Source organism: Meles meles, chromosome 1, assembly GCF_922984935.1.
Source record: "Meles meles chromosome 1, mMelMel3.1 paternal haplotype, whole genome shotgun sequence".
NCBI lineage: Eukaryota > Metazoa > Chordata > Mammalia > Carnivora > Mustelidae > Meles > Meles meles.
The window spans coordinates 110,007,568-110,034,635 of NC_060066.1; the positions used below are offsets into that span (position 1 = coordinate 110,007,568).

General features: G+C 37.4%; 1 protein-coding gene across 1 annotated transcript in view; it reads right to left on the reverse strand.

The window, feature by feature from the left end:
• The window catches only part of VPS45 (vacuolar protein sorting 45 homolog), a 70,902-nt gene that overhangs the window by 10,216 nt on the left and 33,618 nt on the right, over positions 1 to 27,068 (reverse strand). The window contains exon 14 of the mRNA XM_046000009.1: positions 20,870 to 21,001. Within this exon, the coding sequence (XP_045855965.1) occupies positions 20,870 to 21,001 (132 nt within the window). The remainder of the gene's footprint in view (positions 1 to 20,869; positions 21,002 to 27,068) is intronic.

Here is a 27,068-nt window from a genome sequence, read left to right on the forward strand (position 1 = left end):
CCAAATTGTTTTATGACCTTACCCCTTTCTTTGAGGCCTGGTATTTTGTTAAAACTCCATACAAATTTTGTTATTTTTCATAAAAGGACCTTTAAATTTAATGTAAACATATTTTCAAGTACTAATCAGTTGAATTATTTAATTCAACCTCTGACCATCTCCCCAGATTATAAGAAAATGGACTCTCCAAAAGATGCGTCATGTTTATTTTGTGCCTTTTTGTGTCCCTGAGACTAATTACGTCCTGATTTGAGAAATAAAAAATTTTTTGATTTCCCTCCACAGGACCACACAATCATCAAAGATAAGGACATCTTATTTTCTTTGTATTATAGACCCTGACTTGAATAATGTCTTGTATAAAGCAGCTACTCAATAAATATTTCTCCTCTTGCTCCTAAACAATATAATCATACCAATCTGTCAATATCCTTGGCTCACATTTCTTCTTGCTACTCTTTGATAGAAACAATAATAGTAAAGAAGACAAGGCTAAACTAAACAAAAAGCCAACAACTCAAATGTAGATGGACAGGTGAACGGAGAAGTAAATGGTGGTATGTTCACACAGTAAAATGTTCCACAGCACTGAAAAATGAGTGAACAAAGGTTACATGGTACAATACAGGTGAATCTTAGAAGCAATGTTGAGTAAAAAAAATAATAAGCAAAGCTAAATAATGCATTGTTTAGAATCATATAGGAATATTTTATTTCTATAGAAAAAAATTTTATCACTTAATTTTATAAGTGATAAAAATCTCCCACCAAAGCAAGGGAACTAAATACAAAATGTAGCATGGTGCTTACCTGCTGTAGAGAGGTAAGGGGTATCACTGGAGAGGAATACAAGCAGATCCATGTTATTGGCAATTTTCTTGTTCTTGGGTTTGGTGAAGGATTCCAGGGTGTTCATTATATTATTATGCTCTCTAACTTGTATGTTACATATATTTATTTATAAATATAAAAAACTATGTTAAAATACAATAAAGGGAAAAAAACACTGAATGGGGTTCTTTACTCTGGAATGTCTCAGAATCTTCAACATACTCATGTGAGCTGTGACTTTCCAAGAGAAGGACGCAGTATTTTCTAAATTTAGTTGGCTATAGAACCCTTTTTAAAGGTAATACCTATGAATACCCAATAAATACCGAACACAGTTTCTCTAGGACAGACTTTAGGAAACACTGAATTAAGACAGAAAATATTTCCTTGATTATAAGCAATTCCACAGAGGTTACTTTATTCGATGACACTGTCTTACAAACAATATTAACTGCCTATTAAACAGTGTAGCTACTCCTTCCCAGTTCCCACCTTAGTACTGGACACCTGACTTATAAAAACAAAACACAACAAAATGCAAAACAAAAGAATATAAATGAAAAGGAGCCCTTGGCTTTATTTCTTCTCCCACTGAGAAGAAATAGGACAAAAAAGCAACCAATGGGATTCTGCATGATGTATCTGGCATTGTACGTGTATCACTCACTGGGGTGTCGTGTGAGGAGAAAGGATTACCCTTTTCGTCCACAGGGGAAAAGATGCACTCCTCAAGGACAGGACTGCCTGTAATATTACTTACAGAGAGGTCCAAAAGGGGTAATCATCTGAAAACAAAAAGAGCTAGAGATGTATTTTCCCACCATGCGGAACACTCAAGACCACATCAATCCATCAGAGCCACCACAGCGATAGTAGAATGGTGGCCACCAAAAAAACACAAGAAATGAAGCCCCAAAGAACCTACTGGTAGCAAGCATGGCTGCAAGACTCTGCACGCCTATGAATTACAGAGGTGCTGACTCCGGCAGCCTCAAAGGCAACACTGGAAGTGAGCACAAATGGAACTTGGGCTACTAAAAATATTTGTCCTCATCGACCACAAAGGTCATCTGGCATCAGGGCTACCTTCCTAGTAAATGTCATCACTCCTCCAGTATATTCCTACTTGGGATAATAATGTAATTCTGCTCTTGAATTATGTTGAAGTCAAGGTTTTCAAAACAAGTGATTTGGAGATAAAGGTCATGACAGAGGGGGTGATGATGAATCATATCTCAAGTCCCTTTTGCTTTGTGTCCCCCAGATAGAAGAATTGTAACAGTAGCAGCGTCAGCCAGTAACAGAGTGCTTACCCTGTGCCAGATTCTCTTCCAAGCATTTTCTATATATTCTATTATCCAGTTGTCACAACAATGATATGAGAGAGCTATTATGACCTCCCTTTTATAGCTGAGAAACTGAGGGGTGAAAAAGGTTAAGTAGTTTGGGTAAAGTTATATAAGTGGATACATGGCAAAGTGAGATTTTAAAAAGGTAATCTGGTACTGGAACCCATGCTCTTAACTTCTATGCTATACTGCCTTTTAAAAGACCAAAGTGGGTGATGCCTGGGTGGCGCAGTCTTTAAGCACCTGCCTTCAGCTCAGGTCATGGTCCCAGGGTCCTGAGATCGAGCCCCACATTGGGGGCGCTCCTCTCTGAGTGGGGAGCTGCTTCTCCGTCTCCCTCTGCCTGCTGCTCCCCCTAGTTGTGCATGCTTTCTCTGTCAAACAAGTAAATGAAATCTTTAAACAAAACAAAACAAAAAAAGACCAAAGGGTATCATGTCATCTGCAAGTGTGAAAGTTCGACTTCTTTGCCAATACGGCAGCAATGTCCACAATAGCCAAAATACAGAAAGAGCCCAGCTGTCCTTCGACAGATGAATGGATAAAGAAGATGTAGTATATATGCACAATGGAATATTATTCAGCCATCAAAAATGAAATCTTGCCATTTACAACAACGTGGATAGAACTAGAGGGTATTATGCTAAGTGAAGTCAGTCAGTCAGAGAAAGGCAATTATCATATGATTTCACTCATATATGAAAGTTAAGAAACAAGATAGAGGATCATAGGGGAAGAGAGGAAAGAATAAAACAAGATGAAATAAGAGAAGAAGAGAAACTATAAGAGACTCTTAATCATAGGAAACACAGGGTTGCTGGAGGGGCAGTGGGTAGGGGGATGGGGTAATGGGGTGATAGACATGAAGGAGGGCACGTGATGTAATGAGCACTGGGTGTTACACGCAACTGATGAATCACTGAACTCTACCTCTGAAACTAATAATATATGTTAATTAAATTTAAATTTAAAAAAAGATATTAAAAAAATAAAAGACCAAATGGTACCAAAAGGTGATCTGTAAATCATAGGTCCTATTCAGCCCACAGACTCTAATGATAATCCCAGTGAAAGAACAGGTGTCCTGACAGATGTGTCTTTCTGCTCTGGAAGGTAATACAGCTTGGGTGGGGGAATGAAAATTTGGGGCTGTGCCGAGGATAACCAACTACTTTAGTACCTAATAATCCCAATGACATCTAATTGTTGACTTTTAAAAATCTGCTGAACAATTTAGTATTTTCTATTATAAAAAACATAGAAATGTAGATAATATAGGAAGAAAACAACTCACTTTTGTGTCACTCTATAGAGTTAGCAATGTTGAACTTTCCTTCTATTTCCAACCTTTTATTGTTTCACCCAACAAAGCCCGAAACCAATAAGCAAGTATGTATTGGGTCTTACATACTACACAAAAAGGCATATCCTATAAACTTGTAAGAGATAAGAACATCTTCCTAAAATGCAACATTCTGGCTATAAGAGACAAACTGTTCATCCAAGTTTACGCAAAGGAGAAAGGTGTACCAGATGGCATGGGGCTGGGGGTGAGATGGAGGGATGTGGGAAGGGGATGAGGGGTGCTCTGTGACCAGACAGTATCTACCTCTGATTCTCTTGCCTCTGTGTCTTTCTCATTTACTGGTCTCTCAGCTTCACGCTGTTTATCTGCTTCTTTATTCTTTCCCTGTATCTGAGTTGAAATAAACTCTTTCCTTTTTTTTTTTAACCCAACCTTCTCTATACACATTAATCATTTTTTTTTTTAGATTTATTGATTTATTTGGCAGACAGAGATCACAAGTAGGTGGGAGAAGCAGGCAGAGAGAGAGAGGGAAGCAGGCTTCCTGCTGAGCAGAAAGCCTGACGTGGGGCTTGATCCCAGGACCCTGGGATCATGACCTGAGCCAAAGGCAGAGGCTTTAACCCACTGAGCCACCCTGGCACCCCCACATTAATCATTTTAAAAAAAAAAGATTGTATTTATTTATTTGAGAGAAAGAGAGAGCGAGCATGAGGCAGAGGGAGAAGCAGACTCCCGGCTGAGCAGGGAGCCCAATGCAGCATGACCTGAAGAGAAGGCAGCTCCTTAACTGATTGAGCCACCCAGACACGCCCACATTGTTGATTTTTAAGAATCAGGAGCAGCTGACCTCAGTGTTTTAAGGGTATGGAGTAAAGGTTTAAACTGGTAAAACCTTTCCGGCTGGCAAATTAGTAATTCAGTATCTTAAAATGTTTATGCTCTGCGACTCTTGATCTTGGGGTGGTGAGTTCAAGCTCCATGCTGGGTGAAAAGCCTACTTAAAAAAAAATGTTTATGTTCTCCGAGGCAGTGATTTCATCTCAACATTGTTGGCAGTGCACGAATCTAGGATCACACAAACTTGAACTCGAATTCCAGCTTTGCACTTCCTTGCTGTATGACCTAAGACCAATTACTTCATTTCTCCATGTTCTGGTTTCTTCATTTGAAAAACGGAATCACAATATTAATTCTTGGATCACGATTAAAAGAGAAAATATATGTAAGGGAGTCACCAGAGTGTCCAGCATATATAGTATATATTCAACTATTATTATCCCAAGTGAACAACTGGGCAGGTATGTAAGGATGTACATAAAATAATGCTTATTACAGCATTACTTATAAGCATGAAAAATTATAGACAATTAATACCAAATAATTTTGTTCACCCCTGTAAATCCAGTCTTACAATAGCTCCTGGAATACAGTAGGTGCTCAATAAGTGTTGAATGAACAAAAACCAGAACTAGTTGAATAAACTGGGGCACAATCTGACAACAGAATGCTATGCAGTCACTATAAAAAATGATATATTTGAGTATTTTTATTGAAAGTATATGTATAGCATATTCCCTTTTATTTAAAAATATATGTGTACACATTGATAAAGAAGGTCTCAAAGGCTATATGTACTTCAGAATGTTGACACTTCCCATGGTGGGATGGGGGCAGTGTGGATATTTCTATTATCTGCTTTTTGCTCAGCTGTATTAAAATTTTTTTCCTACAAGTATTATGTATTGATTTCGCAATGAAAGTGATTTTTATTTTTATTTTTATTTATTTATTTTTTAAATGACTTTATTCATTCATTTGACAGAGAGAGATCACAGGTAGGCAGAGAGGCAGGCAGAGAGAAAGGAAGGGAAGCAGGCTCCCTGCTGAGCAGAGAGCCCGATTCGGGGCTCAATCCCAGGACCCTGAGATCATGACCTGAGCCAAAGGCAGAGGCTTTAACACACTGAGCCACCCAGGTGCCCTTGAAAGTGATTTTTAATTTTAAAAATATATGTTCCATATGCACAAATAAACTGGATCTGAGACAGGCCTAGATTTGACTCTTGGGTTAAATCCATTTTTTTTTTTTAAGATTTTGTTTATTTATTTGACAGAGACAGAGCAATAGAGAGAGAGAGAAAGAGAGAGAGAGAGACAGCACAAGCAAGGGGAGTGGCAGGCAGAGGAAGGAGTAGGCTCTTCGAGAAACAGGGAGCCTCACTTGCGGGCTCGATCCCAGGACCCTGGGATCATGACCTGAGCCGAAGGAAGACACTTAACGACTGAACCACTGAGGTGTCCCAAATCCAGCTTTTTTTTTTTTTTTAAAAAAGCATCTTATTAGAGTTATTCATTTATATGTCTATTTTCCCATTAGATACTGTAATCCTTAGAAATATAGAACATGCCTTCATCTCTCTAGCACCTTGCACAAAACTTTGCACATAATTGGCACTCAATAAATGCTTGTCAGTGACCTGTGGTACACTCCACCATGACTCTTGCAATGGTGGCTAACACTCTAGTCTCCGCAGGAAAGTAACCCCCTTCTCCCAGCATCTCTACAGAGACACTGAGGATTCCAACAGTTTCAAAACCGATCCTGAAATGTCCATAAGTGAACAAGAAATGTCCTCTGGATCCCTCTTCCTTTGAAGTGCAAATTCTGTTACAGGATCCTAATTTTTCTGTAAATAATTCAGAGATGGAACCGACTCGTGGTTACAGGAGAAGGTCCAAGTTTCTAGTGTTACTTGTTTAGGTAGAAATCTATAAAGTACCTGTTGATGATATGAAGCAGCTCCCTCCTACCTTGGAATTTATTTACAGAAATTCAAAATGCCAACTGTTTTCTAAGCCCTGAACTGTACTCTCTACAAAAAACCCCTGTACTCTCTATATTGTTACTGACTTACTCTGTTAGGATTATATTATTACCAACACTCAGACATCATCTTAGGTAGTGGTGAAATTAACAGCTGCAGCTAGTTAATCATCAAGTTAACCATTTTTTTTTTAAAGATTTTATTTATTTATTTGACAGAGAGAGATCACAAGTAGACAGAGAGGCAGGCAGAGAGAGAGAGAGGGAAGCAGGCTCCCTGCTGAGCAAAGAGCCCGATGCGGGACTCGATCCCAGGACCCCGAGATCATGACCTGAGCTGAAGGCAGCGGCCTAACCCACTGAGCCACCCAGGCGCCCCAAGTTAACCATTTTTATTCAAAGAGCAATGCTGTCTTAAATCTCATTCTTAATTACATGTGGATGACAAAAATCTTAAAAAACACTAAATGATTCCTCACTTTTGTACTATTTTCCCACCTTTGGTTTATAATATTTCTTAGAAGGCAGAAAGCTTCACATATTGTCCATTTGATAAAAACAAATTTTGCCTACCTTATAAGTGACATTTATAAGTAAGAGATTAAAATAATCATAGCTAGATAAATCTTCTAAAAATATTATTTCAACTGAGTGTTTAGGTGCGCATCCTGGAAACAAACAGTTCAGGTTCAGCTTTGTCACTTATTTAGCTCCACGGCTTTGGACAAGGTTTCACTTCCTTAAAACCTCAATCTCCTCATCTGAAAAATCAAGTTGATAATAATAATAAAAATATTTACTTTGTTGGGTCATCAGGAGACTGAAACTAAACTGAATGGGTAAGGCAGTACAATCCAATAGAAATGTAAAGCAAGTTACAAATGTGAGCTGCTTTGTAATTCTAAATGTTCTAACTCTATTTGAAAGGTAAAAAACAAAGGTAAAATTAATTTTAATAGCATATTTGACCTAACCCCAAAATCCCAAACATTATCAACTTCTAAAATTTATTAATGAGCTATTTTACACTTCTTTTTTTGGCACTAAGTCTTTGCAATTTGATATATATTTTATACCTGTAGCACACCTCAAATTAGACTAGCCACATTTCAGGTGCAAAACAGCTACACGTGACTTGTGGCTACCATATTGGATAGCACGGGTATAACATTGTCTAGCACATAGTATGTACTAAATAAATTTTAGTTCTTGGTATCATCATGACCGCCTTTTTAGGAATTGCTATGATCAGTGTTTCTCCAAGTACATGACTCATAATACTAGCTAGTATCTTCTAGATATTAGTTCTAGAGCAATGGCATTAAAAAACACTGAATTATATAGTAAGAAAACTATTCCTTTTTAAATTTCTTTTTTTAATCTTTCTGATTATATCAAGAAAAAAGTGTCAGACTGATGCTACAGTACTTTGTTTTTAAAATTTTAATTTCTTGTTGATATAAAATTTACCAATTTTAGGGCATTGTTTAATGATTTTGACAAATTTATACAGTTGTATAACCATTTCCTTAATCAAGATACAGAACATTTCCACTGCCTGACCCAGAGATTCTAAAAAATCAGGAAACTAGCACTGCCTCAACAACAAGAGCCTTGCAGTTAACCTTATCTTTGAATATATAAAGTCAAATTGCTTTCCAGAAAAGTTATACCAATTTATACTTCTAGTAGTAATATTTGAGATGGCCTCACTGTACTTTTGTCTTACGGAAATAATCAGAGATGGGACAAGGGTTTATCAATATACAAGATATTTCTCAACATATATCAAACAAAAATTATAAACAATCTAAATGTCTAACAGTAATGGTTATAGACATTTTTATTCTTTTTTTTTGAGAGAGAGAGAGTGCGTGCGCAAGAGCGTGAGCAAGTGGTGGGGGAGAGGCAGAAGGAGAGAGAGAGAATCCTAAGCAGGGTCCATGCCCAGAGTGGAGCCCGATGTGGGGCTCAATCTCATGATTCTGAGATTGTGACCTGAGCTGAAATTAAGTGTTGAATGCTTAACCAACTGAGCCCCCCTAGGTGGCCCTAAAGATACATTCTTTTTTTTTTTTTTTTTAAGATTTTATTTATTTGACAGAAACACAGTGAGAGAGGGAACACAAGCAGAGGGAATGGGAAAAGGAGAAGCAGGCCTCCTGCCAAGCAGGCAGCCCGATGCAGGGCTTGAACCCAGGACCCTGGGATCATGACCTGAGCTGAAGGCAGATGCTTAATGACTGAGCCACCCAGGCGCCCCTAAAGATACATTCTTAAAATTGAAATAGCTGTATAAGCTATTAAGATTATTTTAAATAATTTTAATAACATTAAAAGGTGTTCTCAATATAATTACAATATAAAGTGTTCTCAATATAATTACAAGTAAGAAAACAAGTAGAAAATGATATAGGCAATATGATCCTAATTATGTCACAAACCAAACAGAACCTGGAGCACCTACCTGGGTGGCTCAGCTGATTAAGCATCCAATTCTTGATCTCAGTTCAGGTCTTTTTTTTTTTTTTAAGAATTTATTTATCTATTTGACAGAGAGAGATCACAAGTAGGCAGAGAGGCAGGCAGAGAGAGAGAGAGAGATAGAGGAGGAAGCAGGCTCCCCACAGAGCAGAGAGCCCGACGTGGGGCTCGATCCCAAGGACCCTGAGATCATGACCTGAGCTGAAGGCAGAGGCTTAACCCACTGAGCCACCCAGGCGCCCCTCGGTTCTAGTCTTGATCTCAGGGCCATGAATTCAAGCCCTGTGCTGGGCTCTACACTCAGCAAAAAAAACATAAAGACCAAACCAAACCAAACCAAACACAAAAGAAAAAATTCAAAAAACTTTAGGTAAAGAAAAAACAGGAAGGAACACGCCAAAATATTGACAGTGGTTAACTTTAGTTGTACTGTTTTGAAAGATTCTTACTTTAATATTTAAAAATTTTTATTATAATGACAATGAATTACTTGGGAGGGGAAGAAAGTTCATTTTGCCTCCAGAAAATAACTGAAAAATAGGACCATTAAGTATTCTGCAGGCATATAGAGAGTTTAATTGAACCCAGGAGATTACAGAGAACCTACTATGTGTAGTTATTATTGTTGTTTCGAAAGAGAATCTGGCAGTGACCTTCCTCCCTGTAAAAATTCTTAATTAAACTGATAGCACTGGAGACTGAAGTGCTCTCTTCACCCAAGTTTAGGTGGGGTTCAGGCAATGGCAGCACTGTTGGCTAATACATCTACCGAGCTTCCCTCTTCCCCCCTAACTTCTATCCTGAATTCTGAGAAGACAGAGGGATTTCTTCTCCTGGGAGAACAATTCCATCCATATGGATTTGGTTCTTGGCCTCTCAGCTCACAGAACTAACTTCAAGTGTCAACTGCGGCCAGCAGGGACTAGAACTCTTTAATATTGATTGACTTGTGAAGTGATAAGGCAAGCCAGCTCAAATCTCTAACCAAGATGCTCATTTATTTGCAAGGTAGGATCATGTGCATCAGAAATACAACTAGAATAACAGACCAGTCGTAGGTAAATAAATAATTGGTATTGTTCATTTAAATATACATAAGAATGTTCATTTTTATAGTAATGCATGTTTATTTTGAACTTTAAGAGAAATAATACTTCTCTTAAGCATATTAGGTTGATAGCCAGCGTGATCCTGATAAAGTAGGTCAGATTTCAAGATTCTGCTCAAAAATCTACAATACGCATAAAAACTTATACATAACTGTTTATAGCAGCGTTATTATGCAGCCAAAAGGTGGAAACAGTTCAAATGTCCATCACTGACAAATGGATAAACAAAATACAATAAATGCATACAATGAAATGTATTCAGCATTAAAAAGGAATGAAGTATACAGGTTACAGCATGGATGAATTGGAGAACATTATACTAAGTAAAAGAAACCACTCACAAAAGACTGTGTTATTACATGATTCCATTTAAATGAAAAGTTCAGAACAGGGAAATCTATAGAAACAGAAAATAGACTAGTGGTTGCTTAGGGCTGGCATGAGGGAAATTCTTTCTGAGGTGTTGAAAAGATTCTAAAATGGACTGTGGTCATGGTTGCACACATCTGTGAACATACCCAAACCAATGACTTGTATCTTAAAGGGAGGAATTGTATATAATGGAACAGAAATTACATTTTGATAAAACTGTTAAAAACCCCACACCCGACAATGCTCTCTAACTCACAGTGAAACCCAGCCCTCGCAACAGTTGACAGGGCCCTCCTGTCAAGGAGGCTCCAGATACCTCTCTGACTGCATCTCCCTCTCCTTTTCCCAGCCTCTCCAACCTCCTTAGACATACTGCATGATTGTGCCTTAGGACATAGTTCTACTGAGTCTGGGATGTTCTTCCCTCCATCTGTTCAGTTTGCTTCCTCACCTCCTTCAAGTCTTTCCTCAAATCTCTTAAGGAGGTCTTTCCTGACACCATATGGAGTAGTGTAACTTATCCCCACAGCCCTCATGCAATACTAATTTCCCTCTACCTTGCTCTGATATTTTCTTCCACAGTATTTATCACCTTCTGAATTACTATAAAGTTTACTTATTTATTAAGTTTATTGTTTATTTTTGTCCCCTCTGCATTAAAATGTAAGATTCCCGAGGGTTAGGATCTTTGCTTTATTCATGGAGGTATTCCATGCTCAGTAAGTATCTGCTGAACTGTTAACTTTACGCTGTTCTCCTGTGTTCAATATATTCTTATTTATGTATTCTAGAACTTGTAACTCAGGCAAAATGACTTCTGACTGTTCCACATAGATACTGGTGAAAATATCTGTTGTGCTATAGAACAACTCATGTCATATATATTATTCCTAGAAGTTGAAATTTGAGGTATTCCTCCCCCTTCCCCTGCAATTGAGGGGCAGTATGACTAACAAGACAAATGAAGAAGGAAGTTGGGGGTGGGTAATTCCATAAGAAGGGCAAGCACAGAGACAGGAGACCACGGTGTGCACACTGCAAACCTGCATGGACCCACTTAGGGCAGGCACCTGCTGCATGTGTTCAGAGACCTGCGAAATCCGCTACCCAGATCCTTTTTTGGGGCAGGTTCTCTGCCTTCAAAAAAGCATGAAAATCATGCCTTTAAAGAGGTCCCTGTGATTGGTTATTATCTTTTTTGTGTTTCATTACGTACAAAAGGAGAGGGGAAAGAGATGCAAAATTCATATTAAACTTCATATGGCTATAGAAAGAAGAAAATATTGACTGTCTCTTTTTATCCAGAAGGCAATTTTATTAAGAATGTTGCTAAGGAGGTAATTAGCTTCTGCAAAATTCGCTGGTGTCTTAGCAGCATACATGCCTTCTATTTTAAATGGTGTTTAAATCCAAACAAAGATAATCATGGTTACACCTAATCAGAGCAGACCCTATAAAAACAAATCATATAGTTACAGAAGGCCCGTAGAACTTTGCTTCTTTGTAATGAGCCTGAATTACTGAAAAATATTGTTACAAAAAAACTGTTTTAAAGAAAGAAGATACTTATATGTTACATTAACAAAATGAATGGTAAAAATCCTATGACCAAATCGTCTCATGAGATGCAGAAAAAACATCTGACAGATTTCAACAACCATTTGGATAAAAATTCTCAATAACATGAGTATGGCGGGAATGTACTTCAACATAATAAAGGTCACTATGACAAGCCCACACCCAGCATCATACTCAATGGTGAAAAACGAAAAGCTTTTCCTCTAAGCGCAGGAACAAGACAAGTATGTCCACTTTCACCACTTTTATTTAGCATAGTATTGGAAGTCCCAACCAGAACAATTACACAAGAAAAAAGAAAAAGCATTCAAATAGGATAGTCAAGAGGAAAACTATTTGCAGATGACATGATATTATATAGAGAAAACCATAAAGTCTCCACCAAAAAAAATTAGAATTCGGTAAAGCTGAAGGATACAAAATCAATATACAGATATCCACTGCATATCTATACACCAACAATGAACTATCAGAGAGAGAAATTGAGAAAACAGTCCTAGTTACAATTGCATCAAAAAGAATAAAATACCTTGGAATAAATTTAATGAAGGAGGTGAAAAGACCTATACACTGAAAACTATAGGACAAGGATGAGAGAAAATAAAGACACAAATAGATGGAAAGATATTTCATGCTCATGGATTAGGAGAATTAGTATTGTTAAAATATCTATACTACCCAAAGCAATCTATAGATTCAATGCAATCCCTATCAAAACTCCAATCGCGGGATGCCTGGGTGGCTCAGTTGGTTAAGCGTCTGCCTTTGACTCAGGTCATGATCTCAGGGTCCTGGGATTGAGCCCTGCATTGGGTGACCTGCTCAGCAGGGAGTCTGCTTCTCCCTTTCCCTCTGCCCCTTCCCCCACTCATGCGCATGCTCCCTCTCAAAAAAACAAAAACAAAACCAAAAAACCTCCAATGGCATTTTTTCATAGAAATAGAACAAACAATCCTAAAATTTGTATGGAACTACAAAACACCCTAATAACCAAAGCAAGCTTAAGAAAGAAAAGAGTTAGAGACGACATGCTCCCTGATTTCAAACTATATTACAAAGCTATAGTAACTGAAACAGTACAGTATTAGCACAAAGACAGATCAGTGGAACAGAATAGAGATCCTGGAGATAAACTCATGCATGTAAGGCCAATTAATTTATGACAAAGGAGGCAAGAATATACAATGGGAAAGGCCAGTCTCTGGCAAAAGGATGAAACTAGACCATTATCTTATACACAGAAATAAACTCAAAATGGATTAAAGACTTGAATGTAAGATCTGAAGCCATACAACTCTTAGAAGAAAACATAAGCAGTAAGCTCCCTGACATTGGTCTTAGTGATCATTTTTTGGATTTAATACCAAAAGGAAAGGCAACAAAAGCAAAAATAAACAAGTAGGACTATATCAAGCTAAAAAAGCTTCTGCAAAGCAAAGGAAATAATCAACAAAATGAAAAACCTACCAAATGGGAGAAAATACTTGCAAATTATGTACCAAATAAGGAGTTAATATCCAAAATACATAAAGAACTCATACAACTCAATAGCAAACTAACAAACAAAAAACCCAAACAATTTGTTTAAAAAATGGGCAGAGGATTTGGATAGACATGTTTCCAAAGAAGACATACAGGAAGTCAACAGGTAGATGAAAAGATGTTCAACATCAGTCATCAGGGAAATGCAAATCAAAACCAGGATAAACTATCACCTCATACCTATTAGAATGGCTATTACCAAAAAGACAAAAAATAAGTGTTGTCAAGGATGTGGAGAAAAGGGAATTCCGTGTACTGTTGAGGGAAGGTAAATTGGTGCAGCCACTATGAAAAAGAGTATGTAGGTTCCTCAAAAAAATTCAAAATAGAACTACATATGATCCAGCAACTTGACTTCTGGGTGTTTATCCAAAGAAAGCAAAAAAACGAGTTCAAAAAGATATACAGACCCCCGTGTTCATTGAAGAATTCTTTTTTTTTTTTTCTTCTTCTTCTTCTTCTTCTTCTTGTTTTTAGGTTTTATTTATTTATTTGTCAGCGAGAGACAGAGAGAGCACATGTAGGGGGAGCAGCAGGCAGAGGGAAAAGCAGATGTGGGGCTCCATCTCAGGACCCTGGGATCATGACCTGAGCCAAAGGCCGATGCTTGACTGAGCCACCCAGGTGTCAGGAAGAATTATTTTCAACAGCCAAGATAGGGAAACAACCTAAGGGTCCATCAACAGATGGATGGATAAAGAAAATGTGGATAAACACACACACACACACACACACACACACACACACGAAATGAAATAATATTCAGCCATGAAAAAGGATGGAATCTTGCCATTTGTAAAAACACAGATGGACCTTGAGGGCATTATGTTAAGTGAAATAAATCAGACAGAGAAAGACAAACATTGTATGATCTAACTTATACGTGGACTTTATAACACAGCATAACAAAATAAAAGAAAACCAAACACAGATACAGAGAACAGATTGGTACTTGCCAGAGGCAGCCGATGGAGGGGTGGGTGAAATGGGTGAAGGGAGTCAAAAGGTGCAAACTTCCACTTATAAAATAAGTCATGGAGATATAATGTAAAGCCTGGCAACTATAGTTAATAATACTGCATTGTATAATATGAAAGTTGCTAAGAGAGTAAACCTTAAATGTTCCCACTATAAGAAAAAAAGTATTTATTTATTATTTTTTAATTTATTTGACAGAGAGAGAGAGATCACAAGTAGGCAGAGAGGCAGGCAGAGAGACAGAGAGGAAGCAGGCTCCCTGCTGAGTAGAGAGCCCAATGTGGGGCTCGATCCCAGAACCCCTGAGATCATGACTGAGCTGAAGGCAGAGGCTTAACCCATTGAGCCACCCAGGTGCCCCCCAAAATTCTTTTTTAAAAAAAGATTGTATTTATTTATTTATTTGCCAGAGAGGGAGAAGGGAGAGAGAGAGAGAGAGAGCAAGAGCGAGCACAAGCAGGCAGAGTGGCAGGCAGAGGCAGAGAGAGAAGCAGGCTCCCCGCTGAGCAAGGAGCCGGATGTGGGACTCGATCCCAGCACCCTGGGATCATGACCTGAGCCAAAGGCAGTGGCTTAACCAACTGAGCCACCAGGTGTCCCAAGAAGAAAAAATTTTTTAACTATGTGGTGATGGATGATAACTTGACTTAGTGTGGGAATCATTTTGCAAAATATATAAATATCAAATTATGCTGTACACCTGAAACTAATATACCTCAATTAAAAAAAAAGAAGGTACTTAGGAAAGAGCAGCTTAAATTCAAATAACTTTGAATGGCAAGTTGAATTTCAGATTCAACTAATGTATATCTTTTTTTGAAACTGAAGTGATATCTTCAGATGCCTTATGGCTTAAGATGAAGCTGACTTATATGAAGGCCCCTATCTCACTAAAAATTACATTAATTTCTGGAAATACACAAGGGAGAGAGGAAAGAATTGCTTTCTGGCCTTTATTTTTTGTCTACAACTAAGATTTTGTTTCAATACACAGTAATCTTGATGTATTTTATTCTGTAAAAAAATTTTTTTTTAAACTCTTTGTCTAATGAGGAGCTCAAATGTATGACCCCAAGATCAAGAGTTGCATGCTTTACCAATTAAGCCAACCAGGAACCCCCCAATCTTGATGTATTTTAGAAACAGAAGGTTATCACAGGATGAAGGTTACTCAAATTGCAACATGACAGGTAAGGGTACACATAAGTTTCTAGGATGCAAGAGACCAATTTTGACCTATCTGCCATTACATTAGGTATCTTGTCCCAAATCATAAACTAGTAAGTGGTGGTGCTAGGATCTGACTGCTGAATAAACCTGTACTGATCTCAACTTTTAGTTAAGCAATCAAGGAAATCAAGTGACCTGTATCCCAGAAATATCCTGCAACAGGCATTTCCCACTCCAGAAGGACAGTTTCTATATCAGCACATCACACTCCCAGCTACAAGACATGATTTTTCCCCCCCTGTTTATTGGGAAATCTAATATCCTCACTAAACTAATCCATATCCTTGTGGGACAGCCTATATCACATTTAACATGATTCCAAGGAGGACACGCATCACTCACATCTAAAAGTATACTGTTTCCTGATCACCAGTCTCTCTTTTTTTAACCTTTTTTTTTTTTAAGATTTTATTTATTTGACAGAGATCGCAAGTAGGCAGAGAAGCAGGCAGAGAGAGAGGAGGAAGCAGGCTCCCCGCTGAGCAGAGAGCCCGATCGGGACTCGATCCCAGGACCCTGGGATCATGACCTGAGCCGAAGGCAGAGGCTCCAACCCACTGAGCCACCCAGGCGCCCCAGATCACCAGTCTCTTAAAATAATACTTCTGTGCTATAGAGCTCTTGGGGTCAATGCTTTGTGTCACTTACTCCTTTGTGGACTTTTCCTTAAAAAGTAACCTACATATTACAATAAGCCCCCTGCACAAAAATTAAACCCTAACAATTCACAGAAACAAATTATTAAACTTCTTCTCCCCCAAATCAAGGTTCTTTGTTAGCTCACACTAGCCCCATTATATCCAGTTATAAAACTGACTTAAAAAAATATTAACCTTTCCACTTACCAAAAGTCTAAGATTTCAAAATATATTAAGAATTGTGATCTTACTCAATATGCTAGTAATACCCAAGATAGACCATATTTGTCATGAAAATGGCATCTTCCCCCTAAAAGCTGAAGCTAAGTTGCTTTTGATTACTTAAACCTTTACAATAAATGATCTCCAAAATACAAATTCCATTATTATTTTTTTTAATTTTAGTTTTTAAGAGAGAAAGAGAGAGAGAGAGAGCACAAGCAATGGGAGCAGCACAGGGAGAGGGAGAAGCAGGCTCCCTGTGAGCAAGGAGCCTGATGCAGGGCTCGATCCCAGGACCCTGAGATCATGTTCTGAGCCGAAGGCAGATGCTTAACCCACTGAGTCATCCAAGTGACCCTATTTTTTTCTTTTACTGATAGTGATAAATTTCACTGTTAACCTATTAGCTATAGGTTGTATTTTTATAAATATAAATGGTAAACACATGATTTTGGATCATTTATGTACTGCAAACATTAACTAAATTTTTTCCAGGTTGGCAATTACCATAGTAACTCCCTCCTTCTTAAAAAGTTTTATTGGTTAGAGCCAGCGAACAATCCCATTCAAGATTTTATCAAGCCTTCTATTGCTAAGGCTATTGGCTCAAACATAATTCAGCGTACTGCTTAGCATACTGTTATGTCAGACAAAGAAATACCAAAGCTGGCTTGTTGGAAGAATCCAGTCTAAAGCTTTTGCAAAGCTGCTTCACTTTCTTACCTTTACATAAAAGATTACTTAATTGTTCAAGAACTGGAAAGTATTTGGGGTTATAGAATTAATGTGATTAAAGAAAAATGAAGGATTTGAAAACATGAGGAAAGAAGAAATTAACAAAAACATGAGGCAAACTTGAAAAAGAGGCAAAACGAACTTACAGGCATAGAAATATAATCTTTGAATTAAAAAAAAATGGAAAATTAAACACATATGAAGACAGAATTACTGAACTGGAATACTGATCTAAAAAATTACACAGAAGGCACCACAAAAGATATGGATGTATACATGAGAGATTAAGAGACATGAAGAACAGATGGAGGCCTAACATATATCTCACAGAGGAACAGAGAACAGAGAACAGAGGAAACAGAAAAGCAGCAATGTTCAAAGAAATAATGACTAGAAAATTTCCAGTAATCATGGCAAACATGGATATTCATACCAAGTAGCATAAATAAGAATAAATCCACATTTAGGTACATAATACTGAAACAAGAACACCAAAGACAAAAAGATAATCTTAAAGAGAATCCGAGTAGAATGTATTGCCTATAACCCAAAAACAATTTTATTGAGAGTAGACCTTTTTTTTTTTTTTAAAGATTTTATTTGACAGAAAGAGAGAGAGAGAGAGAGTGCGTGCAGAGGGATAAGCAGAATCCCCGCCGAGCAGGGAGACCGATGTGGGGCTCAGTCCCTGGACCCCTGAGATCATGACTGAGCTAAAGGTGGAGGCTCAACCGACTGAGCCACCCAGGCGCCCCTGAGAGTAGACTTCTTTTTTTTATTTAAATTTTTTATTTATTTCTTATTTTTTTATAAACATATAACGTATTTTTATCCCCAGGGGTACAGGTCTGTGAACTGCCAGGTTTACACACTTCACAGCAGAGAGTAGACTTCTTAACAGCAACAATTAAAAATAATATTCCATTGTCTTCTAACTTTTAAGTGCTGAGAATAAATTATCACTCTGAATTTATAAACTTAATACACTAAGGTATTTTTAGGAAAAAAAAAAATCAAGTTGACCAGGAGCTGAAAGAACTACTAAAGTATGTTTTTAGTGAGAAGATTGGATTAGAAAGAACCAGGGTGAAAAAGTGGGGGGAGGGGAAATGGGCAAACACATGGGTAAATCTAGACAAATAATAATTGAAAATAATGATGATGATTAATTTGGGGATTATAAAAACAAGATGGAACCAAAATGCTGGGCAATGAAATCTTGTCAGTTGGGAGGAAGGTGATTAGAGATCCTTCATAGGATCCTGCCAAGATCCTCATATTTTTTGTGAGAAAGGCAGAAATAGATTACTTTTACCCTGTTTCTTCATTCATCCAACAAGCATTCTTTAAGGGCAAGTAAAACTAATCTATGGTGATAGAAATCATAACAGTGACTATTTTGTGGGAGTTGTGACAAGGAGGGGACATGAGGCATAAGGGAGACTTCTGGAAGTGCCGGTAACATTCTACTAATTGGTTTGGGTGGTGGTTACGTAGTTATATTCACTTTGTCATATTTTATTGAGTGGTCTACTTATCATTTGTATGCTTCTCTGTATGTAACGAAGTATGTAAGTATATGTAATATTTCTATAAATTATAAAAGGAAACTACCACATAGTTTATTACAAAATAAAATTTTGATAGATTATAAAGCTATAACTTTAAATGCAAGTCCTAAAAATGATGGAAAAAATAGAGGTTAGTATTTATATAATTCTGGCTGGGAAAGAACTATGTATGAAACCAAAGGCAGAAATCACTGGTAGTTCTGACTATATAAAGTAAAAAATAAAACATGATAAAATAAAACTTTTATACAACAAAATACTGTGGATAATATAAAACAAAAACATCAAACAAGGAAAACGATTGGTAAAATGATGTAACAAATGGTCAATATCCATAATTATATAATAAAATTATTATATACTATATATAATTACATGTATTATATATACATATAATATAATTAATAAAAATTACTGGGGAAAAAAGAATACCCCAATTGCAAAATGGGCAAAGAATATGAATTGGCAATTCAAAAAGAAATACATAAATGGCCAGTAAGCTTTGGAAACTGACAAACAGTTTAAGTAATTTGCCTAAATTCACAAACAGTAAGAGGGAAAGTCAAGATTCAAACCCATGTTATCTTACTTTTCAATTAGTAATTTGTTTAATGAATGAATGATTATATATTTAACACCAGAAGATGTTTATATTTACATCACACATTATAAAATTCAGGCCATAAAACAGAATGTAGAAGAGATCCCTTTTCTGCTGATACACTCACATAAATGTTTAAACAGGCTTAGAACAAAAAGGTCTGAAAAGATCAAAGTGTAACAGTGGAGAGATTATGGGAGCTTTTTTCTCTCTTTACATTTTCTGAACTAAGAGAATTTCAGAATAAATGTGTATTACTTCCATAATAAAGAGGAACAGTTATGTTAAAAAGTCAAATAATAACACAAAAGGAAAAAGTACACAAACACCTCTAATGACTCCCAATATATCCATGTGTATGTGCATGGCTCAGCATGGATCTCTCAAGGTCTCTAATCATTTAAATTTAACTATCATGCCACGCTTCTCTAGTCTCTTCCTCCTGTCTTTCCTGCCCTTAATTTCCAAATTAATCTTCTTAAAATACTGTGACCCTCTTGTGATTTTACTCCTTAAATAACTTTCAATGATTCTTCATTTTCTACACAAGAAAGTAAAAATTCCTCAGCCTGGAATTCAAGGCCTTTCACAATTATGGCATTCAGTCAACCTTCTCACTTATTATGCACATTCCAGTTGGTTGACTATTTGCTCTTCCTTTTCTATGCTTGTTGCCTACAGCTTCCGTAACTTGTTCATGTGGTGAACTCTGCCTAGTATGTTCTCTTCCTCATGTCTATTTTCTACCCAAGGTTCAGCTTATGCACTATCTTCTCCATGAAACAGTTGCTAATGTTTCTTAGTCACTCTGATAATGCATGGCTCTTTGGTCTGTCTCTCTAGACACTTATTTTATTATGTTTTATGTTCTATCTTTCCTAATAGACAATGATTTCCTTGAGGATCTTTATCTTATTCATCTTTGTATTCTTCTTACTAAATATTGGGTGAGTGTAATTAATCAACAAAAAGAGAAACACTCACAGAATTCAATACCATTATGTTTCAGTATTTTCAAAGTGCCAGCCTGTGGCTATAAGATTTCTCCTTTGAGGGGCGCCTGGGTGGCTCAGTGGGTTAAGCCTCTGCCTTCGGCTCAGGTCATGATCCCAGGGTCCTGGGTTCAAGCCCCTCATCAAGCCCCGCATCAGGCTCTCTGCTAGGCAGGGAACCAGCTTCCCCCCTCTCTCTCTGCCTGCCTCTCTGCCTACTTGTGATCTCTGTCTGTTAAATAAATAAATAAAATCTTTTAAAAAAAAAAGATTTCTCCTTTGAATACAGGAAATATAAATTGTTAATGGTACAGGCTGGTCCTTACTCTTTAGGTCCTTGACCTAACTGCATGATTTGTAAAGCTAATGGAGTTAGATCTTTCATCTCTATTACACTATGAACTAATGCATTTTGGTCTACCAGCAATTTATTCAGCTTTATAAATTTAAGCTTTACTCTCTAGGAAAAGGAACAGAGTTGTAGGACTGAATGTTCTCCCTTACCTTTTCGTGTTATGCACTGTGGTTCCTCCCAGAACAATCCTTACTCCAGGAGTGGTACGGTTCAGGTTATAAACTGTTAGAGCCTCTTCATAGGTTGCTCCTCCAATTATAAACACAATGATATCCTGAGGTCTGCAATAATAAAGAAAGTTAACATCATAGGATAAGAGGGGAAAAAGGCAAAGATTTGGTGTTACTATTATATGCACAGTTTTAATTTCTAAATCTTTCATTTTTGGTGGAGGAAGCAGAATTAAAGCAGAATAGAATAAAAGGCTTAAAAAGTTTTAATGATCTGAAATTGGCAGGAAACAGAGCAGGAAATGCTGAATAGTGATTTGCTTTCTGTTTATGAGCGGATGTCTTATAATTTCTGTGCTGTGGATTTCAGAATAGCACAATAGTGTTTGCTGGAACCAAATGTAGAAATATTCTTTTATATTCAAAGGCTGCAGAGTACTTCACTATGCCATGATATCAATATAGCAGTAAATTATACTTGTACTACACAACTCCTTTCGTATATAAGCCCTCTGTCAAATACTTAGTACAGTGTCATCACAATGGCCTCTGTCCAAGGACTTCAAAGTATTTTGGAAAGTACCAGTATATTAGGATGTTCCCACAAGATGGAAACTAGAAACGTTTAGTATTTTGAGTGTAAAAAGAGAATGGGACACATAAATGAATGGCACTTCTGGGGACTCCACCTCTTCTTAAAATCTTTGTTCTCAAATCCTTTGATAAACCAAGAAAAAAAAAAAAACAACCCTGTGAAAACAAACAAACAAAAAACTCTTGAGTAGAGTTTTGATACTGGACATACTGATACATCAGCTCAGCCACTTGCCTCATTTGGGTAGCGCTGTGTAGTTTTACTGTGTTCCAATCTTTATCAAAACAGCTTCGTAACAACAAAAGTAAGAGCTTCCTATTGGCCCTTCTGTAGATATCAACAAGGAGACCGTATCATTTCAAAACTGTTGCAGTTTGCCTTGTTTTTCTTTTCTCATGCCATCAAACGAAGATAAAATTACTTAATCTTAGCAAGCCAGTAATTTTGTTAAATGACTTACTGGACGTTATTTAAAACTACAACAAATAGAAGCATTCATTTTGGAGGTTATAGCACAAAGTTAAATAGAAACCTCTTTAATCGTACAGGTTTATGTATAAATCATGGAACCCCCCTTCTACGTTTCCTTTCTGTTTGTCTCTTTTAAAACACCCTGAAGGAATTAACTGAGAGTATTTATTTATTCTTATGGCACTTCACAGAAACAGAATCAGATATTATGGCCAAAATTTAAAATGTTCAGATAATCTCTGAATTGCAGAGATACCCAATGAAAGGCTCCGAATGATGAAGAGATGGTTATTTTGCAATTAATTAGGTAGAGAATCAACCATGGCATTTCTGTGTGAAATGCCTGGAACTTAAAATCATGCCTTTGAACACTAAACTTCCTTTTTTTTGAGAGAGAGAGAAAGAGAGAGAGAGAGAGAGCACGAGCGCATGAGCAGGGCCAGGGGAGTCGGGGCGGAAGGGAGAGACAGAATCCCAAGCAGGCTCCATGCTTAGCATGGAGCCCAACATGGAGCACAATCCCACAAACCTGAGATCATGACTTGAGCAGATATGAAAAGCCGGATGCCCAACTGACCAAGCCACCAGGCACCCCACAAATTTACTTTTTAAGAAAAAATAAACATTTAAGACTACTTACTGGAAACAATGTATTTAGTACTACAATGTTTAGGAGTTACCTACTGTTATATATTCTATAATCATTTTTACTATTTTATTTTAAAAAAAATATTTTATTTATTTATTTAAGAGTGAGTAAGAGAGAGAACACAGCGGTGGTAGTGGAAGAGACAAAGGGAGAAGCAGGCTCCCCACTGAGTAGGGAGTCTGATGTGGGGTTTGATCTCAGGACCCCAGGATCATGCCTGGAGCTGAAGGCAAAAGTTTAACCGAATGAAATGCCCAGGCACCCCTATTATTTTAAAATATACTATTTCTGACTAGATAAATGTTTGCATGTAATATAAAACACAAAAGGGTATACTATAAAAAAAGTGAGTTTCCCTCCCACCATGGTGCTCCTGCACCTCAGTTTCAATGTAGAGGCAAACACTACTATTTGTCTCTAATGTGTCCTTTCAGAGATATTATATATGTGTATATATAAGTAAATATATGTATAAATAAATGTTCACAAACACATATACACACCACACATATGTACATATACATATAGCATGCACACACACACACAGGTAAAAGCATTTTATGTGCATTGTTCCGCTCCTTGCCCTTATCTTGGATCTACTGTGCATTTTAATTTTGGTGGGTATCACCAAATTGCTCCACAGATGTCATTCCACCAGCAACTCAGGAAAATGCCTGTTTCTCCACATCCTTTCAGCACCATGTATTATCAAGGCTTTTGGTCCTTCTAAGTTGATTAAGTTGATCACTTGTTCTTCCTCAATATAACTTCTTCACTTGGTTTCCAAGACATCACATTTTTGGATTTCTTACTTCATTAGTTGCTCTTTTTCAGTGTCCCTTGATGGCTTCATCTTATCTCCCTGACATCTTAATGGTGGAGTCACTGGTCTTCATTTCTTCTTCATCTACACTTACTCTCTAGATCTACTTTGCCCAGTGTAGTTACCCTTAGCCACATATGGCTATTTAAAATTTAAATTAATTAAAATAAAATAAAAAATATTCAGTTCTTCAGTAGAACTAGCCACATTTCAAGTGCTCAACAGTCACATGTGGGTAATGACTACCTTATAATATAGCACAGATAGAGCACATTTCCATCATTGTAGAAAGTTCTATTAAACTTACTGATTATTCCTAGATGATCACACCCAAGTTGTATGGTTTTAAATACATTTCTCTGCTGGTGACACCCAAATCTCTATCTCTGTGTCTCTTGGAGAGAGCACTGCCTCCTAAATGCCAGGCTTAAATATCTATCTACTAGACATTTCTACTTGGATGTTTAAGAAATTTCTCAATTCAAATATTCAAATTCCTAATCTCCCCCAAGCTTGTTTCACCTATAGCTTTTCCCATCTTAGTTGATGGCCAGTCTATCTTTTCAGTTGCTTAGGATAAAAACTTTGAAGTCATCTTAACTCCTGTGGAATGAAGCAGATAAATCAGAGGCATAGTGAGAGAAAGAGAGGGAGAAATAAGCAGTGGCCAGACCATGGAAGGCCTTGAGTCTTATATGTCATGGGGGAGTCATTGAAGGGTTTTAACAGGTTACCGTGATCAAATTTGCTTTTTTTTTTTTTTTTTTGGAGATCCACAAAGCAAAGTTTATTGAGTGACAGTACAAAGCTCCCGAAGAGGGATCCAAACAGGTTGCCTCAAATTTGCTTTTTTGAAGGATAATTTTGGCAACTGTGTGAGAATGAATTGGGGGAGGCAGGGGGGAAAAGCTGGAGAACAAAAGGCCACTGTAATACTTCCAGAAAGATATTATGAAAAATGTGACTAAAGAAATAACTGGAGTGGAGAGGAGGGACTGGATATAGGAGACCAAAAAAAAAAAAAAAAAAAAAAAAAAGGTGGGGGGAGGACTCTTCAATATTTGGTCAATGATTAAATGTGGAAGATGAGACTAAAGGAACAGTCCATGATAACTTTAAGTTTTCTGGCTTTGGTGACTAGGTGTAGTGGTTAAGGTTTGATGGGAAAAAAGGCAAGACTGATTTCCTGAAAGTAAGAAAAAACCATGTGCTTGAGATACCTGTGGAACACCTCAGCAGAGATGTCCACTAAACATATATCTGGACATTGAGGCCCAGTGATTTTCCTGAATTTAGGTGGCAGCTGAAGCCATGGAAATAGATGAGTTTGACCTAGGGAGACCATGTACAGTGAGAAGAGAAGCAAAAGACAGAGCTTTGGAGAGTGTTTAACAGCTACAGGACAAGCACAGGTAACTAAGAAGGAAATTGTCAGAAAGGTAGGAGGAGAACCAGAAGGGAGAGACCAAGGGACAAGTGACTTTCAAAAAGAACTGAATGGTTAACTGTGGAAGTGAACAGTGGGGTAAATAAGGTGAGGACTGAAAGAGACCACTGCACGTGCTGTTGTATATGAATCTGTAAGAAAAGTCTTGGTGCATTATAGTGGAGTAAGAAGCCAGGGTGCGTGGATTGAAGAAGACAGTGACTTTATCCAAGAAGCTTGACTGTAAAAGAAAGGAGAAAGGTTAGAGGAACACCCAGGTTCAAGGGCTTTATACTTACCATTTGTTTAATAGGAGAAACCCAAGTACGCTTGTAGTCTGTGGGAAAGTAGTTAGATGAGAAGTTGAAAATATAGGAGGCAGGGAGAGAGAGGGAGCAAGCAAATAATCAATATAGGAAGGCTTCAGAAGAGATGGTAGGGGTCTAAAACTAGAGTATTGACAGAATGATTACCTCTAAATAGGAAAAAAAAGGATGTATTTCCTTTAGAATGGAGGAAGGACATAAAGGTAGGTATATGTAAATAAGTTTATAAATATGGGGGCTAGACACTGAGGGAGTTAATGTCTGGCAGATTCATTTTTTTTTCTCTAGGAAATACTGCTATGGGCTGGAGTGGGTTAGGTGATTTGGAGAAAATGGAAAACATTCAAAACTGATGTGGAGAAAGAGACAAAGAGAAAGAATTAAGGCTGCATAGAAGTTTGAGTATCTGGGAAGGCCCAAGTGAGTTTAGAAACAATGAATTTGTAGTGGCACTATTCTGTAATTGTGTGATTTTCTCTAGTATCATAGAGAAGTAGGTACCAGCCTCAAGGCAAAGTTATTAATCCAATAGTAATCTAGTGCTTTAGGCTGCAGGGAGAGAGGCTCTTTGTGGCTTATAGGAAAGCATTACCTGAATCACTAAAATACTCTACACCATCAAGGTTTTTTCCCTTCAAGTCCTTGCCTCCAGTTACTGGCCAGCTTTCTGCTGAGAAAGGTCATTTGCTTAGGAAATGTTGCATGATTATGATAGTAATATTTTTCCACTGAGTATGATGAACTCTTAATTACTCAGGGACTGAATACTCAGGCAAAATACAGGTTCTCTTCTTTTTCTCCAACTGATAGGTGTTGTTTCAGTTCTGACTAATCTTTCTATGGAAGGGGAAAGGGAATAACAGCTAAAACTCAAGTTTAGCTTTTGTCAGACCCTTCAGAGACAGACTTCATAAGGGGATCAACGAAGCCACAGTTGGCTATAATTTTAAATACTGACAAGAGTCTCTGCAACCTTTATCATTGTATTACCCTCATGGATAGATATAATTTCTTTTCAACATCAAATTTCAAAGAATGTCAACTTTTAATTCTTCCCACTATATTGGTTCTAGAGGTACCACTGAGCTGAGATAATATTGGCTTCTCAAATATAGACATAACTGGTTTAATAGTCATTAAAGGATGTGGAGAATGGAGAAAAAAAATCCAGTGCTCTAAAACTAGAGCAATTCTACCAAAAAGATAGAAGACATTCTGCCAATTGTTTGGTCTGTGTTGTAACTATCTGGGTGTCAGCCTAGGTGGAAACAGAAAAAAAAAAAAAAAAAAAAAAAAAAGGCCGTGGCAGTGTTCAGGAGTAATAAAATCCTCAAAGCTGAAATGAAATTCTGTTCTCAGAAAATGAGTATTTTTTTTTACTGTGAGATTCCATATGCAATACTCTTCATGTTGAGAGGGGCAACCCTAGGCTGACACTCATTATGCAGTTTACCTTGAGTACATACTCATGAATTGCACAGATTATTTCATTAAGAAGAAGGGAAGGAAGTTTCTCCCTTGCAGGGGTACAGGGATGGATGAGAGGAAGCAGACAGTAACATTTTTGAGCCCCTAATCTGGAAAGTCAATTTAAAAACCAGCAGAGCACACGAACAAGGATCATCCTGGAAAAGAGATGTGGCTTCTCTACAGCTGCCCTCTGCCCATAATCTGCTGGAAGCGTATGTCTGTCTCTTGTGGAAAAGAAAGGCAAGCACTGGGAAGGAAGAAACTCAAGCAGGCTCCTAGAAGAACGCAAGAACTCTATCCTTTAGTCTGATAATTCAGGGTGCCAGAGTGTTTTCGTATTACTGGAGAGGGAAGAAAAATGTCACAGATGGTAACTGTGGGTGTAGGTTATATTAACATAAGGACAAAACTTAGACAC